This window comes from Falco cherrug, chromosome Z (assembly GCF_023634085.1).
Source record: "Falco cherrug isolate bFalChe1 chromosome Z, bFalChe1.pri, whole genome shotgun sequence".
NCBI lineage: Eukaryota > Metazoa > Chordata > Aves > Falconiformes > Falconidae > Falco > Falco cherrug.
This window is the reverse complement of record NC_073720.1, coordinates 61,591,337-61,618,448: the sequence shown is the minus strand read 5'-3', so window position 1 is coordinate 61,618,448 and position 27,112 is coordinate 61,591,337. Positions and strand designations below refer to the sequence as shown.

General features: G+C 41.6%; 1 protein-coding gene across 1 annotated transcript in view; it reads right to left on the bottom strand.

Moving 5' to 3' along the window:
• CAMK4 (calcium/calmodulin dependent protein kinase IV) overlaps positions 1–8,019 on the bottom strand; it is a 170,263-nt gene extending 162,244 nt beyond the window's left edge. The window contains exon 1 of the mRNA XM_055699196.1: positions 7,739–8,019. Coding sequence (XP_055555171.1) covers positions 7,739–7,908 — 170 coding nt within the window. The 5' untranslated portion in view covers positions 7,909–8,019. The remainder of the gene's footprint in view (positions 1–7,738) is intronic.
• Between the last annotated feature and the right edge of the window lie 19,093 nt (positions 8,020–27,112).

Below are 27,112 nucleotides of genomic sequence, written 5' to 3'. Positions count from 1 at the left end.
TCAATCTGTTGTACTATAAACAAAACTAGGAGAGGGGATGACTATTTTTTTTTTTTCCATTTCCTGCTTGACCTTTTCATACAACATTCGGGAAGATAAAACCTCTTCAATCTGAGTAACTGGAGAGGATAGCTAGTCCTTTCTAGCAAGTACCTGGACTTCCACAGATGGGGCACAAGCTAGAGCAAACAGCGAGTATTTTTTCACTGACCGCCACTGACAACTGGTGATCTTTTCAAATGTGGCTTTTTGCCATGTGAGCAAGCATTCAAGCATCTGTTACTGGCAAAATTCTACCTATGAATTGTGTCCATTACAATCGCTTACACAATACTATGCACACTTGGACACACACCAAAAGACACAGTGGAATGAACACGTATTTGCTTCTCGAACCACAGGTCTTTAGTAGATTTACCTACCCTCCATGCAGAATTACATAGTTTTATTACACAATCATGATTTCAAATGAACTTGAAAATACTTCATCATTTTCTCTGTAACAAGCTACAAGAACAACTTTTGTTGTATCTGACCCCTTGCAGACTACTGCAATGTTTTTCAAATATGACTACTCTCATACTAACATAAATGATATCATTACTTTGAACTCCTAAAAGCTCTACATGCAAAAAATATTTTTGGTATTCTTAGGAGTACTTACTTCAAGAGCTAGTCATTTTCTCCATTAGAAATACATATATTTTTTTAATTGAAAAAGATAATATAAACCAATGAGAAAAATGCATAGTGGCTGACAGAAGAAAAAAAATTATAAAAAAAATATATTAGAGAATTGTTATTTCTAATAGCTCTTTTTTAAGCACAAGAAAGCTGTGAAAATTACACAGAATGATCATCTATTCATTCCAGCTATTCAAAACCACCCCACCACTCCTTTCGTAGAAAAAAGGTAACGGCTCAGTTTATTGACAGAACAATGCATTGAGTACACAAACTACTATGAGTACAGAGACAATGCAATACTCTGCAATGACTAACTACTCTTTCAATGCTTGCTCTAAGTATTGAATTTTGATTTATATAATATATACTCCCTTTAGCTTCCAAGTTAATTAAAACTTGAGCAGACAGACATTGACCTGCACATTATGTTGAATGCATGATATCACAAGCATCCCATTAATCAAATTGCCAATTAACTACAGTTAGATTCAAATACAGTATCACTAGAACATATAATCTAGGTATGCAGCAGCATGTAGTGCAGTGCATTGGGAGCACACCACTGTTATGGATGGTGGCAACACACCGATATGAACACACAATTTTTTTGCAGGTTTTACACCAGATGAGCCCTGATCTGGTCCTGTGAACTGATTGTTCACAAGAGTGGATTAAGTGCTCCTGAACTGCATCTTCTGGTTCAGCTACATTCTGTCTGCTCTATGTGCTCCAAGAATGCCCCTTGATGCAAAGCAAGGGACAGGGAGAGGGGATAATTGGGACATTTGTTTCACAAAAGTCATTCCCTACCCAAATTAAAACCTCAGTGTTGACACATCCACAAACTGCCTTTTTAAAATAGCAATGGTACAATACAATGTTACAAACAAAATCTCAGTGCTCCTTTAATTGGAAACATGCCACTACATGCTATTAGCTGTAGTCTACTTCAGTTCATGTTTCGAAGAAGAAAAGCTTGTTTCAAACTATTTTTTATATAATACAGCTATGATTTATATATTACTGACTGTATTAAAAACCAAGTAACCTGTTTATTTACAGAGGTAGCTGGGCAGTTGCTTCCACAGAATCGTTAACTTCTTCCTGAACGAAGGTGGTTATGGTAGTGTTAGCTTCTCTGACGTGACTGATCGCAAGTGCTGACAACCAAACACTTTGTCCATAGCTGAATGAATCAAACAACCTATTTTCCATCACGGCATGACAGAGACAATGACTGTTACAGTATTAGCAGGAATCAGACATACACATAGGCCATTAAGAAAAACGCATATTTTGTCATCTGTTTTCTAAGAGTTAGCAAAGCAGGTGTTGAGTTTGTAGTTCAATGCAAAACTCCTGGCTGCAGCAGAACAATGGCTTTGCCACAAATCCCAACTGCAGAGGGATTTGAACAACTGTCTGTAAAACTCAAAAGTCATTTTCTAACAAGAATAGAGTGTCAGCTGTGCGAACAAATAGTCAAAAAAAGCTTTCTTGTTTTCTAACTAAGAAACACAGAGAGAGATAATGTTTAGACAGATAACTTTGTGCCAAAGGTAGGCGTTTGGACAACTGAGTCAATAATAATCTCCCATGGCAAGGTTCAAAGTATTTACCCTCTGAGCCCATTTCTCCCCATGATTAGCAAGCCTCAGGTGAAATGGTAGGTCTACTCTCAACTGGTTTTTATTTAGTGAATGATAGAGGAAATTCTCTTTTCTTGCTTTTTCAACACCCATTTTTTTAATTCTGAAATAACCAGTTGTTGAACTGAACCAGACAAAACTGAAGAAAATACTCTCCCTGCACAGAGTAAAGAACTCTGGTTGTCAAGCTGTGGACTAGGCATTGCAAGTTCAGGTTCCTGGTACCAAAGCAAGTAATTTCATCCAGAACATCAGGGTTAAGAAGCTATACAGCTTCCACAAAAAGCATTCACTGCTTGATATTACTTTTTATTTATGACTGTAGATCAACATGTATTTTGAGAGGGGCTGACTCCCCCTCTCTTAGAGCAGCATCTTGCTTAACAAAAATCTGACATCCTCTTTCTGGCCAATTTAGCATTGGATTCTCTACTTCACAACAGCTCTGCTTCAGTAGGAGCAAAGTACATGTTTGCCATAAAAGAGCCTGCAGTCAAATGCTTAGGACATTGTTCAAGGGAAAGGTGAGGGGGACAGTACCCCTTCAAGAGCAAAAGGAAGTGAAAATCTTCAGCTAGGGAGGGCTACGCTGGCTGGTGCAATCCATGAAGACCATTCTCCACGATGAACTGCCACTTTTGGCCAGCACCAAAAGAATACCATGTCCTCTGTATCTCCTAAATTCCCACCTCAAACCAAGGTCCAATGCACCTACCACAACAGTCCCAAACAAGGCCTCAGACCCACCTCTGCAGCAGCCTTCCCTATCAGCAAGAACTGCCTGCATGAAAATGCTTGCTGCTTGCCTGAAGGCAAGAGGGTAACAAGCAAGCTACAGTTCATGGCACGATGTGATGTAGGGAACAGGCAAATCTACGCAGGCGTTTCTGCTCAAAGATAATTCTCATCCTAGTTCAGCGAAGCACTCCATGCTCACATTCACACAGCTAGCACCATGTGCTGTCAGCCGCAAGCCTGCATCTCTTTGGAAAATCCTCAGGTCCAGTACTAAAAGTCACAAGCAAGTAATTGAAAGTATTACTGAAGGAGGGACTGAACTACACTAAATGCACAGCAAAATTCAAAGCAAAATGGCAACTGATTTTCAAAATAAACACGGCAGTCTATAAAACAAACGACTCCTGAGAAGAACAGAAAAAAAGCCCATTTACTTTTTTTTTTTTAATGAAGGAATGGAAAGGGAAATAATTGGCATACTTTCAAAGCAAAAAAAGGCTTGAATTTCAAACCATTGAGTGCAAAACCAATCCATTTCTATAAAATTATACAAAGAAGTTACCTGATTTCATCTACTACTGCTATTACAAAAGTAGATGCTACTACGACAGCACTCATAAATAGGATTGACAGAGTGAGACATCATTCTGCACACTGAAATCTTGAGTTCAAACCACAGACTGGATTTAAACTCTCTCTGTGAACTCACGGACAGAAACCACCTATGATTCAGCTCACACTGTCAGTTCAAGGTAAGTTGCAAGTACTGGGTGCCTTTCGGTTTCAGGTCCTCAGTAAGGATTATACAATTGAAAGGCTGCCCACAAAGGAACAGGTAACCTTGGAAAATCCTGATTTATTGTTCTTACACAAAGAAAAATGCCTGTAACTCTTAAGGCTTTTTAAAAACTACTATTATTATTTAATTCATGCTTTGAAACTGAAAGAAAGCCCTAAGGATTTAGTTGGAAATACTTCCAGCTGCTCTTGATCATTTAATAATCTGCAATATGCCTACAATAACAATATTAGGTAGTTTCAACTCAAATAATTATGTATTTTGGCACAGTTAGGCAAGGAAGTGCATGTTAAGTAAGATTCCATAACTGAAATTGCAACAAAGAGAAATTCCTTTTTTGCAATATTGCCGAGTATCGAAAAAATTGTTACTTAATTTCGTCTTCACTCAAATGCTATTTTTAGACTAATCCTGAAGTCAGAAACTCTGTACCAAAACATACAGCATGGTTACATAAGGCTAATAAAAGGTTTTAGTCTTTAAGGAACATACCAGTTTAGAACCTAAAACTATTAAAATCTTTTTCCAAGTGTGGAAAATAACCTTTTAGATGATTACACTCAGAACAGAATTCCAATGTCCACAACTGAACAGTGTTGCAACCTTCCGAGAAGGAACAGATACTCTTTGTAAAGCAAAGACCAAAATTTCATCTTTACAGCATTCTTAACTCCTGTTATGTGGTACGCACAAAACCAACTTGTCAGAAATGGACTAAAAGTATGGTGAACTAGCCAGGCATTCAGTAGAACACAAAAATAGCTGTCCTGGGTCACAGTAAAAGCCTGCCTATCCCAGAATGCTTTTAACCTCAAGATTATAAGAACAGAAGTAAACCTGTATCAGTACTGTCAAAAAATATTCTGATAACGTTCAACAACTGACAGTTCAATAGCTAGTATCTTCACATTTGATCAGTCTTAATGGATTTCCTCAACTTGCTTAGCTGCCCATTAAATCCATGTGAGCTTTCAGTGCCCATAGTATCCAGGAGCCCGGAGTTCCACCACTTAACTACACACTGAGCTGAAATGGCCTTACCTCCCGAGGCTCATTTTTGACTTGCTAGCTTTGTCAGATGCCCTGCAGAGCCTGCATCAAAGAAAAGAGTGAACAATCACCTCTAGACAGGTGTTCCATCCATGCCACACATGCACACATGTCTCCAGAGATCTCTGTCTCAACCTCACTACAGGATTTACTTGGGGGGGGGGGGGGGAGCCAAAATGAAATGGGGGTGGAGGAGAAATAATTATCTAAACTGAACTTCATCCACCATTTTAAATGCCCTATCAGTCCAATAAGGTCTTTCTGCAATTCTTTATAGGCAAGGTTGTCTTTAAAACCCTCAATAATTTAGTAAGACCATCAAATATCACTGTCCGACCCCTTTATGAACACGCTGAGCAGCATAGACACCTGAACCGATCCCTGTGGAACTCCACTGTTGAAAGACAACTGTTTACTTCTACCCAAGCTTTTAGACATTTATTATTTTTCTTGCTAGCAGGAGCTTCCCCCCGTTTCTCCCCCGACTCTTTAGTTGGTCACACAAGGAAGAATTATTGACTATGATGGCTTCACGATTTGCCAGACATACTTTGCAGAAAGGGCACTCCTTCCTAAAGGGAACTCCCAAACTAGGCAACAGCTGTCCAAATGTAGGTCTTTGCAGTCTGACACAAGACATCTTCCAGTCCCTGTACTTGTTAAAGATATTTTAGGATAGTGTCTCCAGTTGGTTATTTTAGTATGCTGTTTTCATTTACCGCATCTAAAAGGATAACAAACCCACATTTTTCAGCCTCACATGACATACTTTCACCACCTCTAACCTAAGCAATGGGTATTTTTTTGGTAGAGGTACTCAAAATCATCTCCACAATTAAAAGGTTGGACACAAGGTTACCAAGAGAAAACAGTAGTTTTATATTAGACTTAGGAACCAAGAAGGATTGTTGGATCTGCTTATAGATTTGCTAAGACACACCTGGGCTATCAGAGGGGGTCTGAGATTAACATCAGCACTCTGGATGCTGGCTCTGAAAGGATCTAGCTTTGGGACCTTGGGATCAAGATCTCACTGCCATACCCACTGGTGTGATTTCCCCTCAGAGCATGTACTCCTCTGAGTTCTTCTCTCTCCCTTCCCTACTTCACATTCTTTGATTAAGATATAAGTTCTTATTGGTTTTCTTTGTGCTTTTGTTTTAAACATTATTTCCTTGTTCTATCCAACAGCAGAGCAGACGTAGTGACTCGCACCTCTACACTAGTTGGGTGCAGTTATTTTCCTTATTCAAACCTTGTTAGGGTTTCAGCATCTACTGCCTCACCTTGCAAGGTAGAAAAGCCCACTGCACCTCAGCTTTCATTAACTTTTCCTTCCTCACACAGGAGAGTTCACATTTTAAAACCCCTTTCCAAGTTACACCAGAAACCCATGATGTATCACCAATACAGACTATTCTTAAATGAAACCCACAGTCACTATCACACATGCTGAAAGGATTCTAGACAGACCACACGTAACAGTATTAATCCAGGCAACAGAGTTGGTATCAACTGCTGTTATTTGGCACTACACAATTTTTTTTGGCCAATTTTGAACATAAAACTGACACAACAATATTTCATGTTTTACATTTTTATGTTTGTGCATAGGTGCACAGTGAAGTCAAGTATAAACGTGGTGAGCATACATAAACCTATGCCTATTTAAACCTGGCTAGCATGAGTAGCAATAGTGGCAAAAAGGCAGCAGCAGATGCTTAAGACCTAGCCAGCAAGCCAAGAATGATATTATTGTGTATTTCTACGCCTTTCCTGCCCCTACCAGTTACAGCTCAACAAGCACAGGTATGCTTTGTGGCAGTAACTTTCACTGCATGCCCTTTCTGCAGAAATACTGTACCAAGGCAACCATGTTATTACCTGCAAATTTCCCACAGCCACCCAGGATTTTAATACTCTATCACTGAAAAAATTGTCAATTGCTACTTATTACCTGCTGTTTTACAGATTTAAGTCATCTACCATAAACCCTTTAAAAAGCTATCATTTTTCACTTTTCCCCTACACACAGGTTATTTTCTACCCACAGATTCAACATAAACCACCAACTGTATTTATAGAGTAAAAATCACACATTAGATACAGGCATAGCATTTTACATTGGACTTCAGATTTTTAAAAAATGGAACACTTGGGACCTTTAGGCTGCCCAGCAGAAGCATTAGGGCAGTAGCGCAGAATTCATGAATGAACATGCACGAGGCTCACTCTTCTGCACTGCACTCCAACGAAAAGCCTCTGCCTGCAGAGGCCTGTTCATGGACTCCTGTCTGGGGTGGGAGTTTTGCCAGCACAAGGTCTAAAGGTGCTGATACGGGCGGTAACAACAAAAGGTCTTGTATGAAGTGAGGCTGCCAAAAACCTGGCATTTTAGTGCTCTCAAAGTGATGCCTACCATTCAACTGATACAGTCCTGGGTCTAGACTCTGCAAATATACAGGTAACCTGACTAATGTAAAGCTGCTTATGTGGACCAGCATTTACCGAGGCGGACTGATGCCTCCTCCCGAAAACCACTCGTTTCTTTTGGGGACGCGCACCGCTTGGCTCCCGGGAGGTAGATTTTTCCTTCGAAAACCTACACGCCGCGAAAGGCAGCGCGCTCTCCCGATCCCCTTCAGACAAACCAAAGTTTTGCCGCTCTCGCCGCAGCGACGCGGCGCCGCCGGGGAGGGGAAATGCAGCCCCGGCAGCCCCGGCCCCGCCGCTCCGCCCGGGGAGGCGCCGCGCCCCGCGCCCCGACCCCGCGCCCGCCGCCCCGCCCGGCCCGCCCGGCCCGCCGCCGCCTCACCGTCCCAGCTCGGACTCCAGCTCGAAGTAGTGGGCCAGGGTGTCCTTGTTGGAGCCATCGATCCAGTAGTCGGGCGCGGCGGACCCCGGGCGGCTGGCGGCCGAGGAGCTGGAGGAGGATGAGGAGGAGGATGAGGAGGAGGAGGAGGAGGGCATGGTGACTTTCAGCATGCCGGGACGCCTGCCGGGGGCTGCCCCCTCCTCCGCACTGGCGGCGGAAAGCAGAGCGACAAGGCGGCTGGCGACGGCGGCACCGCACCTCACCTCCCTCCCTCCTCTCCCCTCTGTCTCTTCCTCCCTCGCTCCCTCCCTCCCTCCCTTTCTCTCTCGCTCTCCTCTCCCCTCCTCCTCCTCCTCCTCCTCCTCCCCGCCCCCCCTCTCCGCGACGGGCCGGGCCGGGCTGGAGCGGCGGCAGCGGCTCCCCCAGCCCAGAGGGGCGGCGGGGGCGCCTCCGACGGGGCGGGCCCGGGGCTGCCGGCGGGGCGGGGCGCAGCCGGGCGGAGGGCGGCGGGGCGGAGCGGCGGGGCGGGCACGGCGGCGGCGGCCGCGGCGCAGGGAGGTGCCCCGGGCGGGGGTCGCACCGCCTCCGCGCCCACCCTGGCCCCGCCGAGCCGAGTGTGGCCGGCAGCTGCCGCCCCGGGCCCGCGGGCGCTGGCTGCCGGCGGGGAGCGACCCCCGGGGCTGCCCGGGACGGCGGGCGCCCTGCGAGTCCCCTGAAGGCATCCTGGCGCAAGCGGTCGCCGGGGGCGCAGCCGCCCTCAGCCCCACGAACGGCGGGACCGAGCTCCGCGGGAGGACAACTTCACGACGGGAGAAATGGCAATCCCATCCGGAGGGGCCGCTGCCGGTCGTGGCGGGGCGGGCGGCGCGGGCTGGACCGGCCGCGGCGGGCCCGGGAGGGATGCGCAGCCCGCAGCGAGGTGGGCGCCACCCGTCAGGCTGCACCATTTTGCGGGTTACAGATCTGGGGTCGGTTGTCGGGGAGCAACAAGGGAGTTGGGGATTTCTCCCTCGCGTTTGCTGTGCGTTTCGGCAGGAGGGTGGAGGCAGAAAGTGAACAAGACAAATAGCGGTGGGAAAGAGAGACTGACAAGTGCTCAAACATGACTGCAAAAATCAAAAAAATACAGCCAGCCCCACCACCACAGAAGTAAAAGCCATAAAGAAATAAAATTGCCATGCTGCAATCCCACTCTTAACAGGTTTTGAAATCTGCAGGTTATGAAAGGCATGCAATTATAATAAAGTATATTGTATCCCCGACTGTAAAAACCTTAGTCAGAAGTGGCTATATAAAGGGCAGTTTCTGTTGGTGTAGTGGTGAAATAAAACAGCAGCAGTTGTGTGTGCCTCGCATGCATAGTGTGCCAGATCAATCCCACTCACATCCTCTCCATGCTATTACACCCACTCATACTGTCACGCAAGCACAGGCAGGAGGTAAAATGGACCATGTGCAAGCCTGTGCGACAGAAGTGACAGAAGTATGGTCCTCTAATTTTCAACCACAACCCACCAGCCTGTTTTTAAATGTTGTATTCCTTGCTCGGATAAAGCAGAGTATCCTGCTCAGCACTGCATTAATTCAGGTGCATTAATGTTTTCCAAGACGTTTTATTTCCCCTCTAAACCAATCTCTTTTACTGTTCCCTAGCTTCCATACAGTACCCGCAGGGGGGCAAGTAATCTTAACTCCAAATCTCTTAATTTCTCAAAGACCTTAAAAAAAGAAATGCTCCTCTCTGATTAATCAGATAATAGAAGAAATATATGCTAATCTGGTCTTTGTTAGTTGTAAGAAAGGATAAAAGAGATAAATGAGATAGATAAAAGAGAGATAATACCCTTTCCTCTCAAGTTTGCTTTTTGCAGTTATAAAATTAAAATGCAGATCCCCATCACAATTTCAGATTTTATCGTTTTCAAATCCATATTCGAAAGCCAGAAGAAAGTAACCCAAAGCTCTATTTTGTAAATCAAATTCTATGCAAGCCACTTCGACAGAAATGCCAAACTTCCTTTCAGACAAACTCTGTGCCCAGGGCACCTGCTGTAACAGGGCTGAGATCCGCGCCAGAGCAGCAGACAAGCAGCCTTTTTACTGTCACTCATGCCCCCTCCCAGCTCCCCAGCTCCCTCTGTCTCTGCTGGTCAGTGTGGAACTTTTCTTCATAAAGCTTCGGTTGCTAGGTGACATCTTTTCCTCTTTTCTTATGACATTTTCTGACAGCTTCTCCTGGGAGAAGAAATGGTCACTGATGATGAAAATCATGCACACATGCACAAAATGGCCAATCGGCACACTTAGAAGTCAGTGGTATTCCACACCACATATTCCATGTCACAGTTTTGTTTAGTAAAATACCTAACATATTCTGTAACCCAAAGGGCACGTATATTTCTGTTGTGGTGGGATTTCTGTAACAAACATTTTAGTGAGATTATGTTTAACCGGGTACCTACAACCAGATTCACATCTCAGATGACCTGGGTATGCTTAGCATGAGCCTTTATGGGCTTCTTGCTAAACGACAGAGCACCAGGGGATTATTTTTGTACTGGGGCATCTATGCAAAAGGCATTTGACTTTCCTGAAAACTGTCTCAAAGTGAGCTGGATTGCACGATGCTGACGACCTAGTACTTGAAAACTGACTGAACATTATTCTCCAGGAGTTCCACTTCCTTAAAAAATTACAATAATAATATCCAAATATGTTCATACAGAATTAAAGGAAGTCTTCAGGTTACAGTACATGAATGCCTCCTTCAGTCTCCAGGAAACCAAAGGCAGCATTTCAAACACACGGTGCTCCACTCATAGCAGATCTATGTTAACAACGTGAAGATTTGCCCTCTCATTATTGGACATGAAGCCAAAACACTGATAAAACTTCAGTTATGTATTTGTGGCATACTGTGTGTGAAATTTTATTATGGAGCTACAAATATCACCATTTTCCTGCCGACTTGCCCAGCTTACAAACTCAGAGGAAAGGAGAAACAGTTTTCATGAACAAAAAATACATGCAAGAAATGTCCAGCCTCCTGCTCTCTCCCCTGCCACCCATAAATTTAAACCCAAACCACGAAGCTAATCTGGTGTGTTGCCAGAGGTGGGATCAGCAATCTTTCTGCCCTTCTAGTTGCTGTGACTCTGTTTTGGGAATGCTTTTGTCCTTTTCTATAGACATCACTGCATCAGGTATAAGCAGTCCACACTTTCCAGGGTTAACTTTAAAAATAAGTGCAGGGTAAGAACCATTTAAACTTGACTTCTGAAATTTTAATACAATTTTAGCAGCTAGACATTGGGCAGAGACCAGAGAACAAGCAAATTTTGTTCAGGGTTTTGAATTAATAGTTCCCAGTTTGTGGGCATCATTTGGAAGAGTAATGTTAGACCCTTGCCAGTTTAGGCTAATATTTCTTCCTGGAAAAACTGCAGCATATATTTTCAAGAAACTTAAATAAAAACTACTTGTTTGTCTGGTATTGCTATTTTATATTTTTTTTAAAACAATTCAGCTTCTTATTGAAGGTACAAGGTGTCCACACCTATACTAGAAAAGATAGTGTCTTCTATAAGAAACAAACTGTCAGATGCTGTCCTCATTAAGGAACATTTCTCTCAAAATAATATGCAGATACTAGATCTTCCCTCTTTGCACAGATGATCCAGTATGGACACCACGTTTGCACCCGTGCTAGACCTAATGCTTACCTGCTATGTGTGTAATGCAAATTAGGTCTCCTGAAACAGAAGCTCCTCAAACCATGTCACATATGAGTCAAAGAAGTTCAGATCAGGGCAAATCCCAAAAGTTTTCTCCTTCCTTACCTGGCACTGATTTTCCCTGCTGAATACAAAGCTTTGCATTACATTTTATTTTCTGCTACATCTGTCATCTTGCACTCAACTTTCAATACCTCTGGATGACTATGCAAGCTTCCATTGAATGCCCATCAGTTAGGAATGCCAAAACCTTCTGCTAATTTCTTTATTTTTATTTATGTAGATGAAGCCTTATGACTTGTATCAAACAAGTTCATCACAGTCTCTTAAATTCTCGTATTTCATGCTGTTTTATATGTAAATCTAAGCCTACTTAATGATTTCTAGAGCTGCTGGATAAAGACAGGCTCTTTCATCAGCTGTGCACATGAAAACATTAAATTGGGTAAAAATGAACACAGTGTAGGGAGAGGCCATCAGAAGAGTGGTGGCAGTGAGAAGATGTGTTTATGCACGAAAAAAAGAAGATGAACAGAGAGATCCTTTGTAGAGTGGCAATAGGGGAGAGGGACTGTAGCAACATGCCCTTTTTCTTCAACCCCTACTCATACGTTTTGAAGTCAAGACCATTTTTTTTCCCCATGTCTGGGAAAAGCAAACATGTAAGTGGGGATAAAACAAATGATTGCCTGAAGAGGAACTGAGAAAAAATGTGATTCAGCCATCCCTGAACCATATTATGTAGGCTCCAGGTACCAACAGGGTCATTTTATAGTCATTGCAGGAGGACACACAGAACAGTTGCCTTTGAAACATTGTCTTATCAACATAACGTTGCACTTATCTTTTCTGTCCCTTTTTAAGTGTATCAATCAATCCTTTGATTTCTAGAATGTAGAAGGATACTTGAAGCATTCCTTTTCATTTTGCAGGATCAAACAGCATCCTTTGGCTCACTAAAGGATATAAAGCTGGTCATGATAAAGCCTACATGAGTCATTAAATGCAAATAAACCAATCCCTTGAGGGCAAGCCTCACAAAAGTCGCCTGGTAGGACCCACAGAAGTTACACATAGTCCTTCCAGAGTGAAGCCCACTTAGCTGCTTCTGCCTCTGTAATCCCTGCTCAAAAAGAAAAAAAAAAATCCAGCTGGAGATCCTCTGCCTTTATTAGCAATTAAAAATTTTTCTCAAGGATAAAATGCTTCTTTGTTTCTATTGTGGAACTTTTCCTTTTTTTCTTTATTTCTCCCCCTGCCTAGGATGCTATTATGCAGTTTAAACTCAGTCTAGCTCAGGGTGGTGGAAAAAGAACCCTCTCCTCACCCCAAGCCACAGAAAAAACAACCCATGAAGTGATCTCTAAAATGTGCACGTAAGAATACAAACTTTCTGCCAGGGTTAAGATGAAGCCAGCCAAACAGAAAGTTGAAAAAAACAGAAAATATTACAAAAACAGACACAAAGAGTACTAGTCACAGCTAGGCACTCTTTAAATAAAAAAGCTGACAATGTTTAATAGTGTTTCTTTTCCTTTGAAAAAGGAAAAGACAATTTCATCATTGTTTTGGTATTTGGAAAAAGACATCTACATACTGGAAATTACATACAAACTGTAAGAGGAAGGCAAAACTAGCAGTTTCTGAGAAACAGTCATTTATATGAAGCAACCTCACTTTCACAGAGTAGGCTGGAGTCCAGCCTCAATTCAGTAGTAAATCAGTCATTTTGGAGGAAGGTCAGAAGGATGTTTAGGCATGACAGCATTAGTAGCTTAGGTGGATATGCTATGAACTGAAAAACTGGAAAACATATGCTATGAACTAGGAAAACATATTTTTTAAAACTTGATTTTTTTCTAATTCCTGCAATTTATATTTTGTCCAGCATCAAAGCAAACATTAAGGCATCTATGAAGGGAAACAGCTGCCACTCACCTAATTTTAAAAGTTCCTCAGTGACTGTGCACCTCCTTTTGCTGATTCATGAACAAAACCCAGCTAAAAATTCAGCAGATCCCGCTGTGTTACTTTGCCCAGCAGAGAGAAGCAGCCTAAGCTTGATTTTCCTGTGTAACTATATCCAGATTCAGCAACACAAAATTTCTTACTACACATGTAAAGAGAACACTTCACTGGCTTCACCTCAGCACCTTACCTAGCAGTAAAGTGGGTTCAGTAGCTGGTCCATTAACAGAGGAGTTAATAGCCATGGCTATAATCATACAGCTAGAATTCAAAGTTCATCCCTACTGTTCCGTAAGGCAGCTAGTTTACTGGCTAGGCCAGCTCGTAATTCTTGCCTTTCTGATTGTGACCTCCCCTCATCCCAAACAAAACACGTAAAACTCCACTATGTTGTGAAAAGCTGTTCTGACCATCAGTTCTGGCTGTTGCTGCCCAGTATGGAACATATCCTCTCCATTTCATTCACTTGCTTCATATATGATTGGCTACAAGTTGAGAGGGCTCTAGCTGCAGTGTAGTTGTGAGCGGGTTTCTCGTGACTTGAGTGCCAGTGAAAACAGTGGGAAGCACAAACTGCTTTCACCCAGGACATGGTACAGAAGAGGAAAAATAGCTATTGTCATTTGCGTCAGTGATTTCTGATTAGACTGTTGCCAGTTCTGTAAATTCAGGAAAACTGCAGCTTTTATAAGCAAGGAAATGGCTGTGGTTTGTTGATATTTTTTTGTACATCTTTCTGATTAAACATCCAGATATGGTCTTGCTCAACTGCAATCTAATCTCTTTGAGTGGCCTGCCGGATATTGATGATAACAGACTTGCTATGTGTTAGTAAAAGGATTTTTAGAAAAGATCAAACTCTGGAAAAACCCTCAAATATTGTGACATGATCCAACCTAAAAGTAAAGGTTAACTATTTAGTTAATTTATTTTGGGCCAGGACTGCATTGCACTTTTGACCTTCATAAGAACAATAATTTCAGGTGGCAGACCTGATGCCTCCACTGGGGGATCTCATAACGAGATAGCAGCTGTCTGGAAAAGCTTATGCAGAAAAGCCAAAGGGGTCAAAATACTTGCACTTGAGTATTTCAGAGAATAATTCCTTCATTTACTCCCCGCTAGATGGAACGTCTATGTCCTTTTTGTTTTTTACAAGTCCTTTCACTCTTTAGATTCACACAGTCTTAGTCATGCCAGCTGATACTTCTCTGACACAAGTTGACCAGAGAAACACAGCAGAAGAGCATCCTTGTCCTGGGAAGTAATGTTTATAAGCATATCTGCAGACAAATGTGGAGGAAAGGATTAGGAAAACATGATCTTAAACTCATATTGTCTTACCTAAATGTGATGCTGATCTTAGGCCTTCTTGAGGTTGCCTCCAGTTTGACTCCTTAGAGACGTAACTTACCTAACTGCTCGGCTTTTCAACAGTTCTCACATAAAAACCCTGGGCCTCCAGGATAAAACTTTCAACTCTTTGTGATGATTTTTCTCCATCTCACCCTTGGATTTGTCCACAACCATTCATTTTTCATTCTTGAAAAATTTAATGTAACTAATTTAGCTCTCAGGGAACAGAACAGGTTACTATTAGGTAAAAGGACACCTTAACAGCACCTCATCTGCTCTCTGATAAGCATCCGTATAAAGATCTTTACCCTGTATTTATTACAATTCAAGAATAATTACTGTAATTCAAGAGTGTACACAGGTATACCTTACATGAAGCTGCTGATGAACTGCAAGGTCTTGGCATTATTCAGCAATTCAGTGTCATTAAACCCACTGATAGAAGTGCAGGACGATGGACACATGGCATAGATAACTTCTGCATATTTCATAAAAAACAACTTTATTGGAAATACCTAACAAATTCAATCATGACTCAAGACCATATGGAATCATACTTTCATAGAAGGTATGCTACATCTTGTAAAACAAAAAAATCTGAATCCCTCCAAGGCAAAACAGGTCTAGTATTTCCAAGTTACAGCTCTGTAATCTTTTCTGTAGATGATACACGTATATATTCAAACAAATTATACCAATAAAATTGCACCTTTCCAAGCACAAGAGATGAGTTTTATTTCCACTTTGTGAAAATTAGCTGCAGTTTATTTCATATAAATTCTCATTTAGCTAATTTTTTTAAATCTGTCTCCCTCATTTAATTACAGTAGTGGGAAATAACAATGATGATCACATTTGCAGACTCAACAAATATATTATTCTACTTGCCCCTTCAACTATTGTTTTTCCAATAAAATTGAACAAGGATTAAATGACAAATTATAAAGCAATCTGTTATAATTTCCAGTAAAGCTAGGTGGATGTCATGTATAGAGACTGTATTTCAGAATCTCCACCTTCATGTTCCAGTGTGACCTCCATAAGTGTGGTGGGCTGACCCTGGCTGGACACCAGGTGCTCACCAAAGATGCTCTGTCACTGCCCTCCTCAGCTGGACAGGGGACAGAAAATATAACAAAGCTCAGGGGTCGAGATAAGGACAGGGAGATCACTCGGCAATTACTGTCATGGGCAAAACAGGTTCAACTTGGGGAAACTTAATTTATTGCCATTCAAATCAGAGTAGGATGATGAGAAATAAAAGCGAATCTTAAAAGCCCTCCTGTCTTCATGGGCTCAGCTTCACTCCCTCTTCCAATTTCTCTCCCTCCTCCCCCGAGCAGTGCAGGGGGCTGGGGAATGGGTCAGTCCCTCACACACTGTCTCTGCCGCTCCTTCCTCCTCAGGGGGAGGCTCCTCACACTCTTCCTCTGCTCCAGCATGGGGTGTCCCCCCCCAGGAGATGGTTTTCCACAAACTGGGTCCTTCCGATGGGCTGCAGTTCTTCACCCGCTGCTCCAGCATGTCCCGCCAGCAAACCTGCTCCAGCCTGGGCTCCTCTCTCCATAGCGCCACAGGCTCTGCCAAGAGGCCGCTCCAGCAGCCGCTGCCCATGGGTCACAGCCTCCGGGGCATCCCCCTGCCCCACGGTGTGCCTCCACGGGCTGCAGGTGGGTATCTGCTCCATCATGGGCCTCCATGGGCTGCAGGTGGGTATCTGCTCCATCATGGGCCTCCACGGGCTGCAGGTGGGTACCTGCCCCACGGTGTGCCTCCATGGCCTGAGGGGCACAGCCTGCCCCACCGTGGGCTTCACCATGGGCTGCACCCTTCCCCCTCCTTCGGCACTGACCTGGGTGTCTACAGAGTTGCTTCTCTCACATAGTCCCTCTTCTCTCTTTGGCTGCAATTTTGTTGCGCAGGTTCTTTTCCCCTTCTTGATGTGCTATCCCACAGGCACCACCACCATCACTGACGGGCTCAGCCTTGGCCAGTGGTGGGTCCGTCTTGGAGCCGTCTGGTGTTGGCTACATTGGACATGGGGGAAACTTGTGGCACCTTCTCACAGAAGCCACCCCTGTAGTACCCCCCACTATCAAAACTTTGTCATGCAAACCCAATACAATAAGTCAAAACCAAAGCAAAAAGCAGAACAGTTTCTTTGCTTATGTAAACAGTTTTTCTTGTTTATTTCTCAGTCAGTAGTTTTCTACTGTATATACCTTTAACATAGTTTAGACCCTTGATTTATGTAATGTATCTAAAAGCTTTGGTAACATCTGGCTTGTAGAGATCTTTTTGCAAGGACTTATAAATTCCTTTTGTTGTTGTTACAAATTTAAGATGGATGAATAGAGGCATTCTGGTTCCTCAAGTAGCATTTCTTATCTGAACTGAAATGCAATCAGTGAAATACTGAACATCAAATTCAGTGAAGAACTCTTGACTAAATCAGAATGCTATGATCACAAATCAGCATATTGTTCAGATGAATCTGCCCATTTTTTTCTGAAATACTCATTGGTGTTCAAAATATATTAAAAAAAATAAAGCTGCATTGGGCCAGTCTTCACAGTAAAGCTGAGTTCACCCAGAGGATATAAATGGTGCTTCAGCCTTTACAAGGGTAAATGTCAAGATATGTGTATGTAAAAAATCATGCATAATTTGAATGCTGATCTGCATGTAATTACTGTACAGAAAGTACAGAAAGCTTTTGTACTTACTAAAACAATTCCTCCTGCCTTTATACAGCTCATATGCAGGAAGGCAATATTAAAATCCATAACAAATTTATGGAAACAAAGAAACCAAAATATTAAGCACTCTTCAGACTATTCTTGCTGAATGTTTTTCAGTGTTTCTTGCCTTCTGTCTCCTACAGGCTTTTGAGGTTATTTTTGTGTTCTGTTAAGGGTTAAACAATTACTTGTATGATGTAATAATAGATCAGAAACTAATGCTGGCTTTGTTTATATATATGCAAACCAGTGAACTCTAAGCGTATTAGTAGATGTAAGTGAAATAAATATTTGGCCAGCCACCTTACAGTGTTTAAGATTGTCACCAGTTCCCTTCCAGTGTCAGCAGTTGTACAACTGATTTCAAAAAGGATGGGGCTTTTGCCACACCAGATGAGAAATGCACTGATACTGCTGTATCTACCTCCTAAGCAGCTAATCTTGCCTTTTTCTACACAGTTTCCAGAAAATAGTCACACAAGACTGCTTCCCTTTTACTTGCCGCTTTCACATTTCTCTAGGAGTTTTGGAAGACACTATTACAAAATGTCAGCAGTTATGTAGATAAGCATCTCAACTCATATGGGGAAGGAAATGTGAGCTATCTAAAGTGATCTGAGGAATAGCAGAGCTCATTATGTTTTGCTGACTGCATTTGGAAAGAAGTGCTTTCAGTCTGAAATGAGAGAAAACAATGAAGAGCCTCTTCGCTCTTCACCAGAGTGAAGACAGTGGTGTCTTTGCTCTTTGTCTCAGACTTTGCGAGAGATTTCCTGGTTGGTTGGCCAGATCCCACACAAAATTATTCACAGCAAGCTGAAGTTGGTATTTTTGGGTCTGGTGATAAAATGCAAATTACTTATTTCAAGTAATCAAAATACTTCATTTGTCTCAGTTCTGGTTATCTTTTTCAATAAAAAATTTATAACAATAGAAGTTAGTTTTGAAGCAAAATGTTTAACTTCAAAAGTACCTACAGAAAACATTTGATTGTTCCTAGCACTTTTTTTCCATATAAAATTATTTCCTGAGTTTAGCTCAAAGAGTATATTGGGTTCCTACCAAGGCTTGTTTTTCTGTGGAGAAGGTGTTGGTTAAAAAATTCCCCAGTTCTATGACATATAAGCAGCAGCACAGACAACAAAAACTTTGTTCCCAGCAGCACAGAGCTTAAAAGACAGGAAAGTGAAGAACCATCTGTTTGGTACATTTGTCTTGGCTATAGCTTTTTACATCTTTCAGTCAGGCAGCATATGATGGCAAAATGCAAGATGCTTTTGCGTAGCACTAGCAGCCATTTCCTTGGGTAATTCTTCCCGGTTGGGATGTCAGTGGTGAAACTGTATAGCAGGTCATGAGAAGAGAGACCAAGAAAGAGCCTGCATCAGCCACTGCAACATTCAAACAAGTGGGAATAATAAAAAGAACTGGGAGTGTAAGTGCTGTGAAGGTGTGAAGGTTTTCCCAGAGTGATGACATTTAGAGTTTAAAGGCAACACAGCTAGCTTAGCACTTTGCCAGGAGAGGAACTGAATTAAGTGGATGCTGTAGCATCACCATAAATATGACATCCCCAAATATTATTTTTCTCAATAGAACTAAAGTTATTAAATAGGAGAATGATTTAATACTTTGGAAACTACATAGGTCATCTATATCTTGGTCCATTACTTTGACTTCCTCTGCCCCTAAAATTATACAGTATTTCTGAGCCAAATCTTGAAGTTGTTACAGACAGATCCAAGACCCACTGACACCAATGAGAGTCTTTGCTCTCAGAATTCAACATTTAAATTGTATATTCCTCCTTGTACTAATCTTCAATAGCCTCACCTGTCATCTGATGCTCCACCAGAGGAAAAACTATTTCTTAGTTAAAAAGATACTAATGGCAAATAAAAGTGAGACATAAGTGCAAGATTTGGCCAGGTCATACTTACCATTTTCAGGCATAGTAATGAAGACAGCATAACTGCCCATGTAACTATTCCTAATATCTTCTGCCTGTATCCTTTATGTATTGTGTGCAGCTTTTTCATCAAAAATGGTTTCTTCAGTACCCAGCCTGCTTTTTTACTAACTGCGTGTAAATGACAGGAATAGGGATTCTAGAGAACTAAAAAAATTAAGTTGGAGGCTACATCAGTTATCCTGTTTTCAGAGGAGAAAGCTAGGCAAATAAAATGCTAAAATTTAGGGTATCCTTGTCTTTACAGCAACTTGCTCAATTCTGTATGTGGTGCTTTTCTCAAACATCAAACTTACATCTGGGCTTCTTCTACCTAACCTACCTAAACCAAAATTTTTCTAGGAGAGTCATTGTAATGTGTGTAAAATGTTGGAAAAAAAGCAATGAAGCTAGGTGTGAAGAGTAACAGATCACTGAAGAAGACAGGTAAGATTGTCTTTATTCTAAATATAACTGCTCCGTGCCACTAAGCAAGTTTAAGGTACAGTTTTAAAAGTGCATGTTGTGTTTATGATCAGCTTCTTTTAAAGAATCTAATCTTCCTGTTGTACTATTGTCAGATTGGTAAATCTCCAGCAGTTTGGTCAAGAAACATAGTATTTTTGTAGAGCAGTATGCCAGTTTATACACCTAGAATGACACACTTCTGCAGAACTCTAATATTCTTATTAGTCTTGGAAAACCCCAACAATTTCAACTGAAACTTTGTTCTCAATTAAAATAATAAATACCAAGGTCAACTTGATTCAAGACCATTTAAGCAAGTGCTTTTCCTCTAGAATTCCACTTGCCATGCAATAAATTTTTTCAAGGATTCAGGTTTATACCACTGATACTAGACTAGTAATAGATTTTCAGAGCAACCCCCCCTTTATTTTTTTTTCTGATTGCAAGAATCAGTCCCTCAGCAAAAATATATATTTTCTACTACATTGATTCACCTAGAAACAAAGACATTGCCAAAGGCTGCAAATGATAAAAGCAGAATTAAGTTGTGACAGCAAGTCTAGCAATACAGACAAGAAAAGAGACAAAGAACACTTCTTAAACACCCTATATTCAACATGTGCCTGTTGACAAGCGGAAGACTGAATACCTGCTCCCACTCATGTCAGTGGAATCTGTTGCTACAGGCTAACACTTACATGTGCAGAAGGTATCCACACAGACCAGGCAGAGTTTCATATATACAGGTTCATGTGACCAGCTCTCGCAAAGAAGCTTATCTGTTTTTGGTTTGGTCAAGGCAGCACAGAAGACTGTACTAAGCCTCTGAAACACATGAATTGTTTTCGGTTGAATTTGGAGCATGACCCAATCTATGGGACTCTTGAGAGTGCACCTATGCTATCAGACCCTTCACCCCAGCCCTGCCGCTCCCCCCCCACACCACCACCCCCAGCGCCTTCCTGGTAATCTCTGATAATTTCATCATGATTCATTCTTCCCAGACAGAAATGCTTCTTTAAAGTTTTTGAAAAACTTCTTTTAAAGTTTTAAATATAAATGCTGCTGGAGCATTTATATTTATTATTGAAAATAAGGACTCCTGTGTGATGATGTTAAATTCAGTATTGTGTATTCAGCACATCAATACAAGATAATTATTTTTCTCTGCAGTCTGACATAGCAGTGATGTGGTATAATGTGTGGGCCATGCTGGCTACATTTTAATTTAGGTTACTGGCCTGCAGACTGAAGAGGTACAAACTGGAAACTGGCCAAGAAAGCAGGAGGAACACTCCATTGCAAGTGACAGAAAACCACTTCCAGGGTCTGCCTTTCCTGCTGATGTCCTCTAGCTGCTGCAACAGAAGGAGCATCTACAGCTCAGACGCAAGTGTGACATGGCCAGCCCCATTGACTCACACCCCCATGGGGCCGGGCTGCCCCAGCATGGGTGGCACTGACATGCCTGCCTTGCCAGAAAAGAAAGGGTCCACCTCAGAGGGGAGCTAATCCTGGCAGTGGGAAGGAGAGCTTTTTTAGTAGAGGACAAAGAGGCTATGGATGGACACAGGCACTAAGACTGCTGTGATGCTTTATGGGGTAGGGGGAAAATGTTCATCAGGGACCTCATCTGGCAAATATAACAGACATGGCGACAGACTGAATCTAAATTTATTGGGCCTCAGTGGCTCCAGGCAACTTCCACTGGCTGAGATTACGCTCCCCATGCGTGTCCCCCACTTGCTCTTAAACTGCTTACAATATATCCAAGAGTTTTATCGCCAGAATGCAAATTAGCAGATGAAAGCAGTAGGATACTAACGAATACATGTGAGTTACAAAATTATCTTCAAGTGGTATCTCGTTTTCTTATTAAATGGTAGGTCAAAAATATCTGTTGCCTTCTGGCAATGTAAAGAGAGTACCACCAGTTAGATGCTATTAACATGCTTCCCCTGCTCCCCCTTCCCCATCCGGAGTGTCCTGATCAATTTATCACATATGGTTTATCATTAAAAACTGGCAGTCTTCAGTGAATTTACATTTTTGCATCACAAGTCTGCTAAAGTCCGTGAAAAACTGTAATACTTGCACTTTGTGCTCATATAATTGTTATTATGGATACAGCACATGCTCCTTTTATAAAAGCATTAGCTAGCATGGAATTTTTTTCCCAGTGGGGGTCAAATAATTTACCATGTGAAACTACTGAAACTTATTTAAGACTGTGAGATAGTAAAGTTGCTGAAGAAATTTTCTAGCTTAAAAAATATGAAGACAGAAAACTGTTTGGAGTTAACATGGCTGCAAAACTTTGCTGTCTTGCAGCTGGTGAGGCTCCCTTCATTTGAAGCTCCAAAGGTTTTAAAAGGGTGATGGTCTCCTCTAGTTTAAAAACAAATCCTGGACAGATTTTAATCTGTGAATACATAGCAAGAATCAGCTAACACATTGCAGATAGCATACAGAGAATTATTAAAAACTGAATAGGTACACAAACGTCATCACCAGCACAACTGACTCTTGTGATATTTCATCTTTTCCCTACAGCCCCAGGAGCTGCCAGTGGACTATATCCGATTTCAACTTTGAGTTTCAAGAAGTTAAAAAAAAAAAGTGTGTGTATATATACATATATATATATTTATTTATATCTATATATGGTTGTGAGTGACATTTATGGGAGAAAAAATCTTGAGCATCTAGCATCTTGAATGCAAGAATGAAGAAAAAAAATCAACAGTTGTTTCACAAATCTTGTGTTTTATAAGTCCCAAAAGCCTTCACTGGGTAGGTGCGCCCACCTCTGCTCCCTCCGCTACCTCCTATTGAAATGAATGGCAGTGTCCTATTGACTCGTGGGTCTTGCATCAGGGTATCGGAGCATGAAGTGGGGTGCTAAAGAGACCATGTTTTCTTGTTCAAGCACTACGGACATCCTTCTGCTTTTATTATTAAGGCATGTTTTAACACTGTCTTCATGAGTGAGTAGGCATTCAGTATCACAGATGATGCCTGATCTCCAACTCCACTATGTCCTACATCAGATTTTCCTTTTCTTTCTCAGACAGTATCTCAGCAATGGTAAAGTCATTAGCTTCTGCAAGGTAATCCAATTCCTTCACATAGCTATAAAGTATCATTCTTAAAGCATCATGGTGCTTACAACAGTGGAAGAATGTCAGGACTTCTTTAAGAGTAAGAAATTGGTCCTGAACAGATCACATCTCCACCAAAGTGAGCGACTTTTGCCCCTAAGACTCTCCTGGATTTGATGGGTACTAAAAGTAGGGAAGCTGCACAATGAATGATTCAGTGCTGTGGGCAAGTATACAACAAGAACTTGCCTTAATCATCAGAAGTTTTGGGTGCAAAGGGGAAATGGGTAGGGCGACAGCAAACTATTACTGTAAGGCCTAGGATCTTTGGAGCAGATGGGGAAGCAGGAGAGCTACCTGCCACCTTGTGTGTCAAGAAGAAAGAGTGGAGCTTAGGGAATGTCATTTTAGCAGATGTCTTAGGAACTGGATGTGATTTTTAACACCTGATTTGTACTCTGATCAAAGCACTTTCAGACCAGTCCTACTTGTAGATAACTTCTTTCCACAACACCACATCTACTACATGCTACCTGCTACTAGATGGCTTCCACATCTGCCTGCTCTCTGGATCTCATCTATGAACCTGATCTCCCTAGCCACAAAACAGACTGTGTCTAGGTCTTGCAGCTTCTTCCCAGATAGTACTTTTTGGTATGTCTTTTCCTACCTATTCACGTAACCCAGACTACTCATATCTCAAATAGTTCAAGTTCTGTTCCTGGGCTACAACAAATGCAACATAGCCCTACTCAGAATGGTGCCGACAGAAATAATTTCCCTCCCAGGAGTTGATTATATAACTCCTCTAATTCAAGTCACTAAACATAAAAATTACTTGTTTGTACCTCTGAGTCTCTTCAGAACCTATGACCACACTCCTCACACCCCTCACTCATCATGAGGATGACACCTCCTCCATTCACTAGATGGGGCCAGCCACCAATATTCCCTTGTTATGTCTGTGTAGAATTTCAATATTCTTTCATGTTCTGCTCACATGCATGGGATGGCGGTCTTTTAACCATCAGCCGTCAGAAGATTATTTCGTTGTCCATAATACAAAGACCCACACATTAAAATTGTTCAGGAATCTTAATATGCCTAAATTTGACACTTGTGATCTAGGAGCTGCCAATATAACATTGTAGCAAACCTATGCTTGTCTGGTTTGGGTCAGGTTCAGTGAGGTTTCCACCAGTTCCTGTAACAGAAATTCCTGGCAAATGTTTTTCTCCACAACAGACTCAATCTGAAACAATCTAGGTTATTGGGAAAAGGAGCCTTGGAAAGCATCCAAATTACTCAATCATTCTGACAGTTATGGGAGGCCAACTGCTGGAAAGATTTTGTGAGAGCTAAATGAAACTGTTCTAACAAGATACGTATAAGCACAATATGATACTCTGGCACAGAGCAGGCCACAACCTTTTGGTGCCAAAGTATTACTTGCAAGTTGAGCGGGATGTTCCTTTCTAGTCTGCCACTTTTTTATGCTCATTTTCAAAATTTTTCCTTGAATTTCTGTTAACAGTAACACACTTCACTTTGCTTCATTGATGAAGGAACTCAAGAATACATTACTGATTTATTTTTAGGCAGAGAGATAGTGACAGATCTGAGAACAGAACTTACAACTTTCTGTTCCAGTATTGCAGGCAAAACAAGAAAATTTTGCTTTTCTACAGCCACAGTTTTAACGGCAAGTTTTTACCTTCTTTCAGCTTTGCTCCTTCTTGTGATCCCTGATTAGTGTATTTGTCCTTACAGGTGTGGAACTGGTCATGGGAATTAGCAAGACTTTAGGCAGCTCAAACCACTAAACAGATAAACAGATCAGACAAGAGCATCCTGAAGTGCTACTGAGAACAAGTACCCTTAATGGGAACAAATACAGGCCATACTCTGTAATTTCCATTAGTTCTGGTTCAGTGCAAAATCTAGCATAATAAATGTCACATAAAAATTATTAATACTCAGCATTCACTTTACAGCGCTTGAACATTAACATTGAATATGATTTTTAAGTTTGAACAGAGTCCCAGAGAAGATACTGTGTTCTCAAATACTGTAAGTGATCCCATTAAACAATGAAAAAATTCAAATGTGGATGCAAAAGAGACACCACAATAACTATTTATATTCTCGGTGATTTTTCTACTTGTTTAAATGTTAAACACCAAGTCATACTTTGCAACACAGATGCTCTGAGATAACAGGCCAAACATGTTTGACCAGCTGCCAGCCCACTCCTTTACAGCGAAGGACAGAAAGAATGCTTTGATCATGACATCCCAAACAGTGCTGTCCACCATTACTACTTAATGGCGCTATACACTGCAAAGAACCTGTAAAATCATAGTCTCCCTCTCTTAGAGGGTCTGCACAACTTGAAGAGCTGTCCTCTTGGGCCAGGATCACACCCAAAGCATTGTGTACTATAAAACTTCCAAGGAAAAGGAACGTATTGTGTAATGGTCTTCCCTGCAATTAAATGAAATGGAGATTTTGGAATTTGACAAGCTGGGACATACTACTGACAAAATGCTGATACATTCTGAATGACCTTTTTTTTTTTTTTTTTTTTTTTAATTCCAGAAGCTCATGAAGTATCTGAAAACAACAACTTGCTACCTGCAGTTTGTCTCTCATTTGCTGCTTTGTGAATGTTTTTTTTAAGACACAGTTAAAAACTGGGATAGGGATTCCAGAAGGTTTGTCTGTTTTTTCTTTCCAGATTAATACACTGTCAGCTAACTAAGAGGAGGATGCAGCCAGCGACTTACTCTCTCATATTTAAAGTTATCCAAGCTGCCTACAACTCAAGAAATAATCACCCTTCATGGTTGTTTATCAAAGCATTCCAAACATGATGTCATGTAAGAAATATTTTTCATTTTCTATAAGTGTCTACACTGCTTAGTGTTTATACATATCTACATTGCTTAGGTAAAAGTTTTTCCCCATTACAAAGTCATCTTTTACCCAAACTAAAGACCTAGAAAATCAAGAATGGAGGGGGGGGGGGGGGGGGGGGGACACGGACAGGACCAGGATGGATAAGGATTAGTTTGTTTGCTGCTTTTTTTCAGTGAAGGAATGAAGCAGAGTAAGATAGAGTTAGCAAGCAGCAGCCTCCAAGCAAGCATGAGGAGGTAGCTGTGAGCAGGTAGGCTGTGGATCTTCTGGCTTTGGAATACTGCAGATGCCAAAAATGTAGAGGGATTCAAAAGGGACCAGGCAGACTGATGAAAGACAAATCATTGTTCAGTATCCCAGAATGGTTAGAAACCACCTTTACCTCAGGTAGTCCATTAATTTCAAATTGGTAAAGGCTGAAAAAGTATTTCAGAGAAAATATCAGATATGCTTGCTGTGTTTCCCTTTTCCTTGGCATCTGCTTTTGGCCACTTCAGTCAGATCTAACAGAGCCATTATTACTGTTACATGAAAGTTTCACGGTTATTATGTCAGCATAAAGCATAACTTAGACAGCAGGTCAGACAGAAATACAATCTCACTGAAGTGATTTTTCCTATAGGTTATTTTCCTAAATAACTTTTCGGTTCATCACAATACTGAAACACTTTGGCCAAGAAAAGCTTCTGCTGTGTGGGCACTTCTGAAGACTGATGGGTTTGACTCACAGTAAGACATTTGCACAGCTGATTAGTTGGTTACTAAATGTTTATGCATATATCCTGAAGCTCACCAAGTTTGGAACTCCATATGGTGCCTCTCTATGGCTTAAGAGTTGCAAAGACTCCTGACATGGGGTTTCTGATGCCATGCAGTATGTATATGATTGAAGTAATATGCAACTAAAACCAGAATGCTTAGGGGAAATGTTAGGCCACTTTAATACTGTATCACTGTACTAGATTCATAGATATCCTGAATTCCATGAACAACCTGAAAACCAAGCACATTAAAAAGTCAAGCATGTGACAAAAGTATATCTTCTTGCCCTTCTGTTGCTCCTCCATCTACATTTACAGCCCTTCATTATATGAACCTCAGGGATGTGATTTGTGGGCTCTAAAGCAGATAGTCAAGGC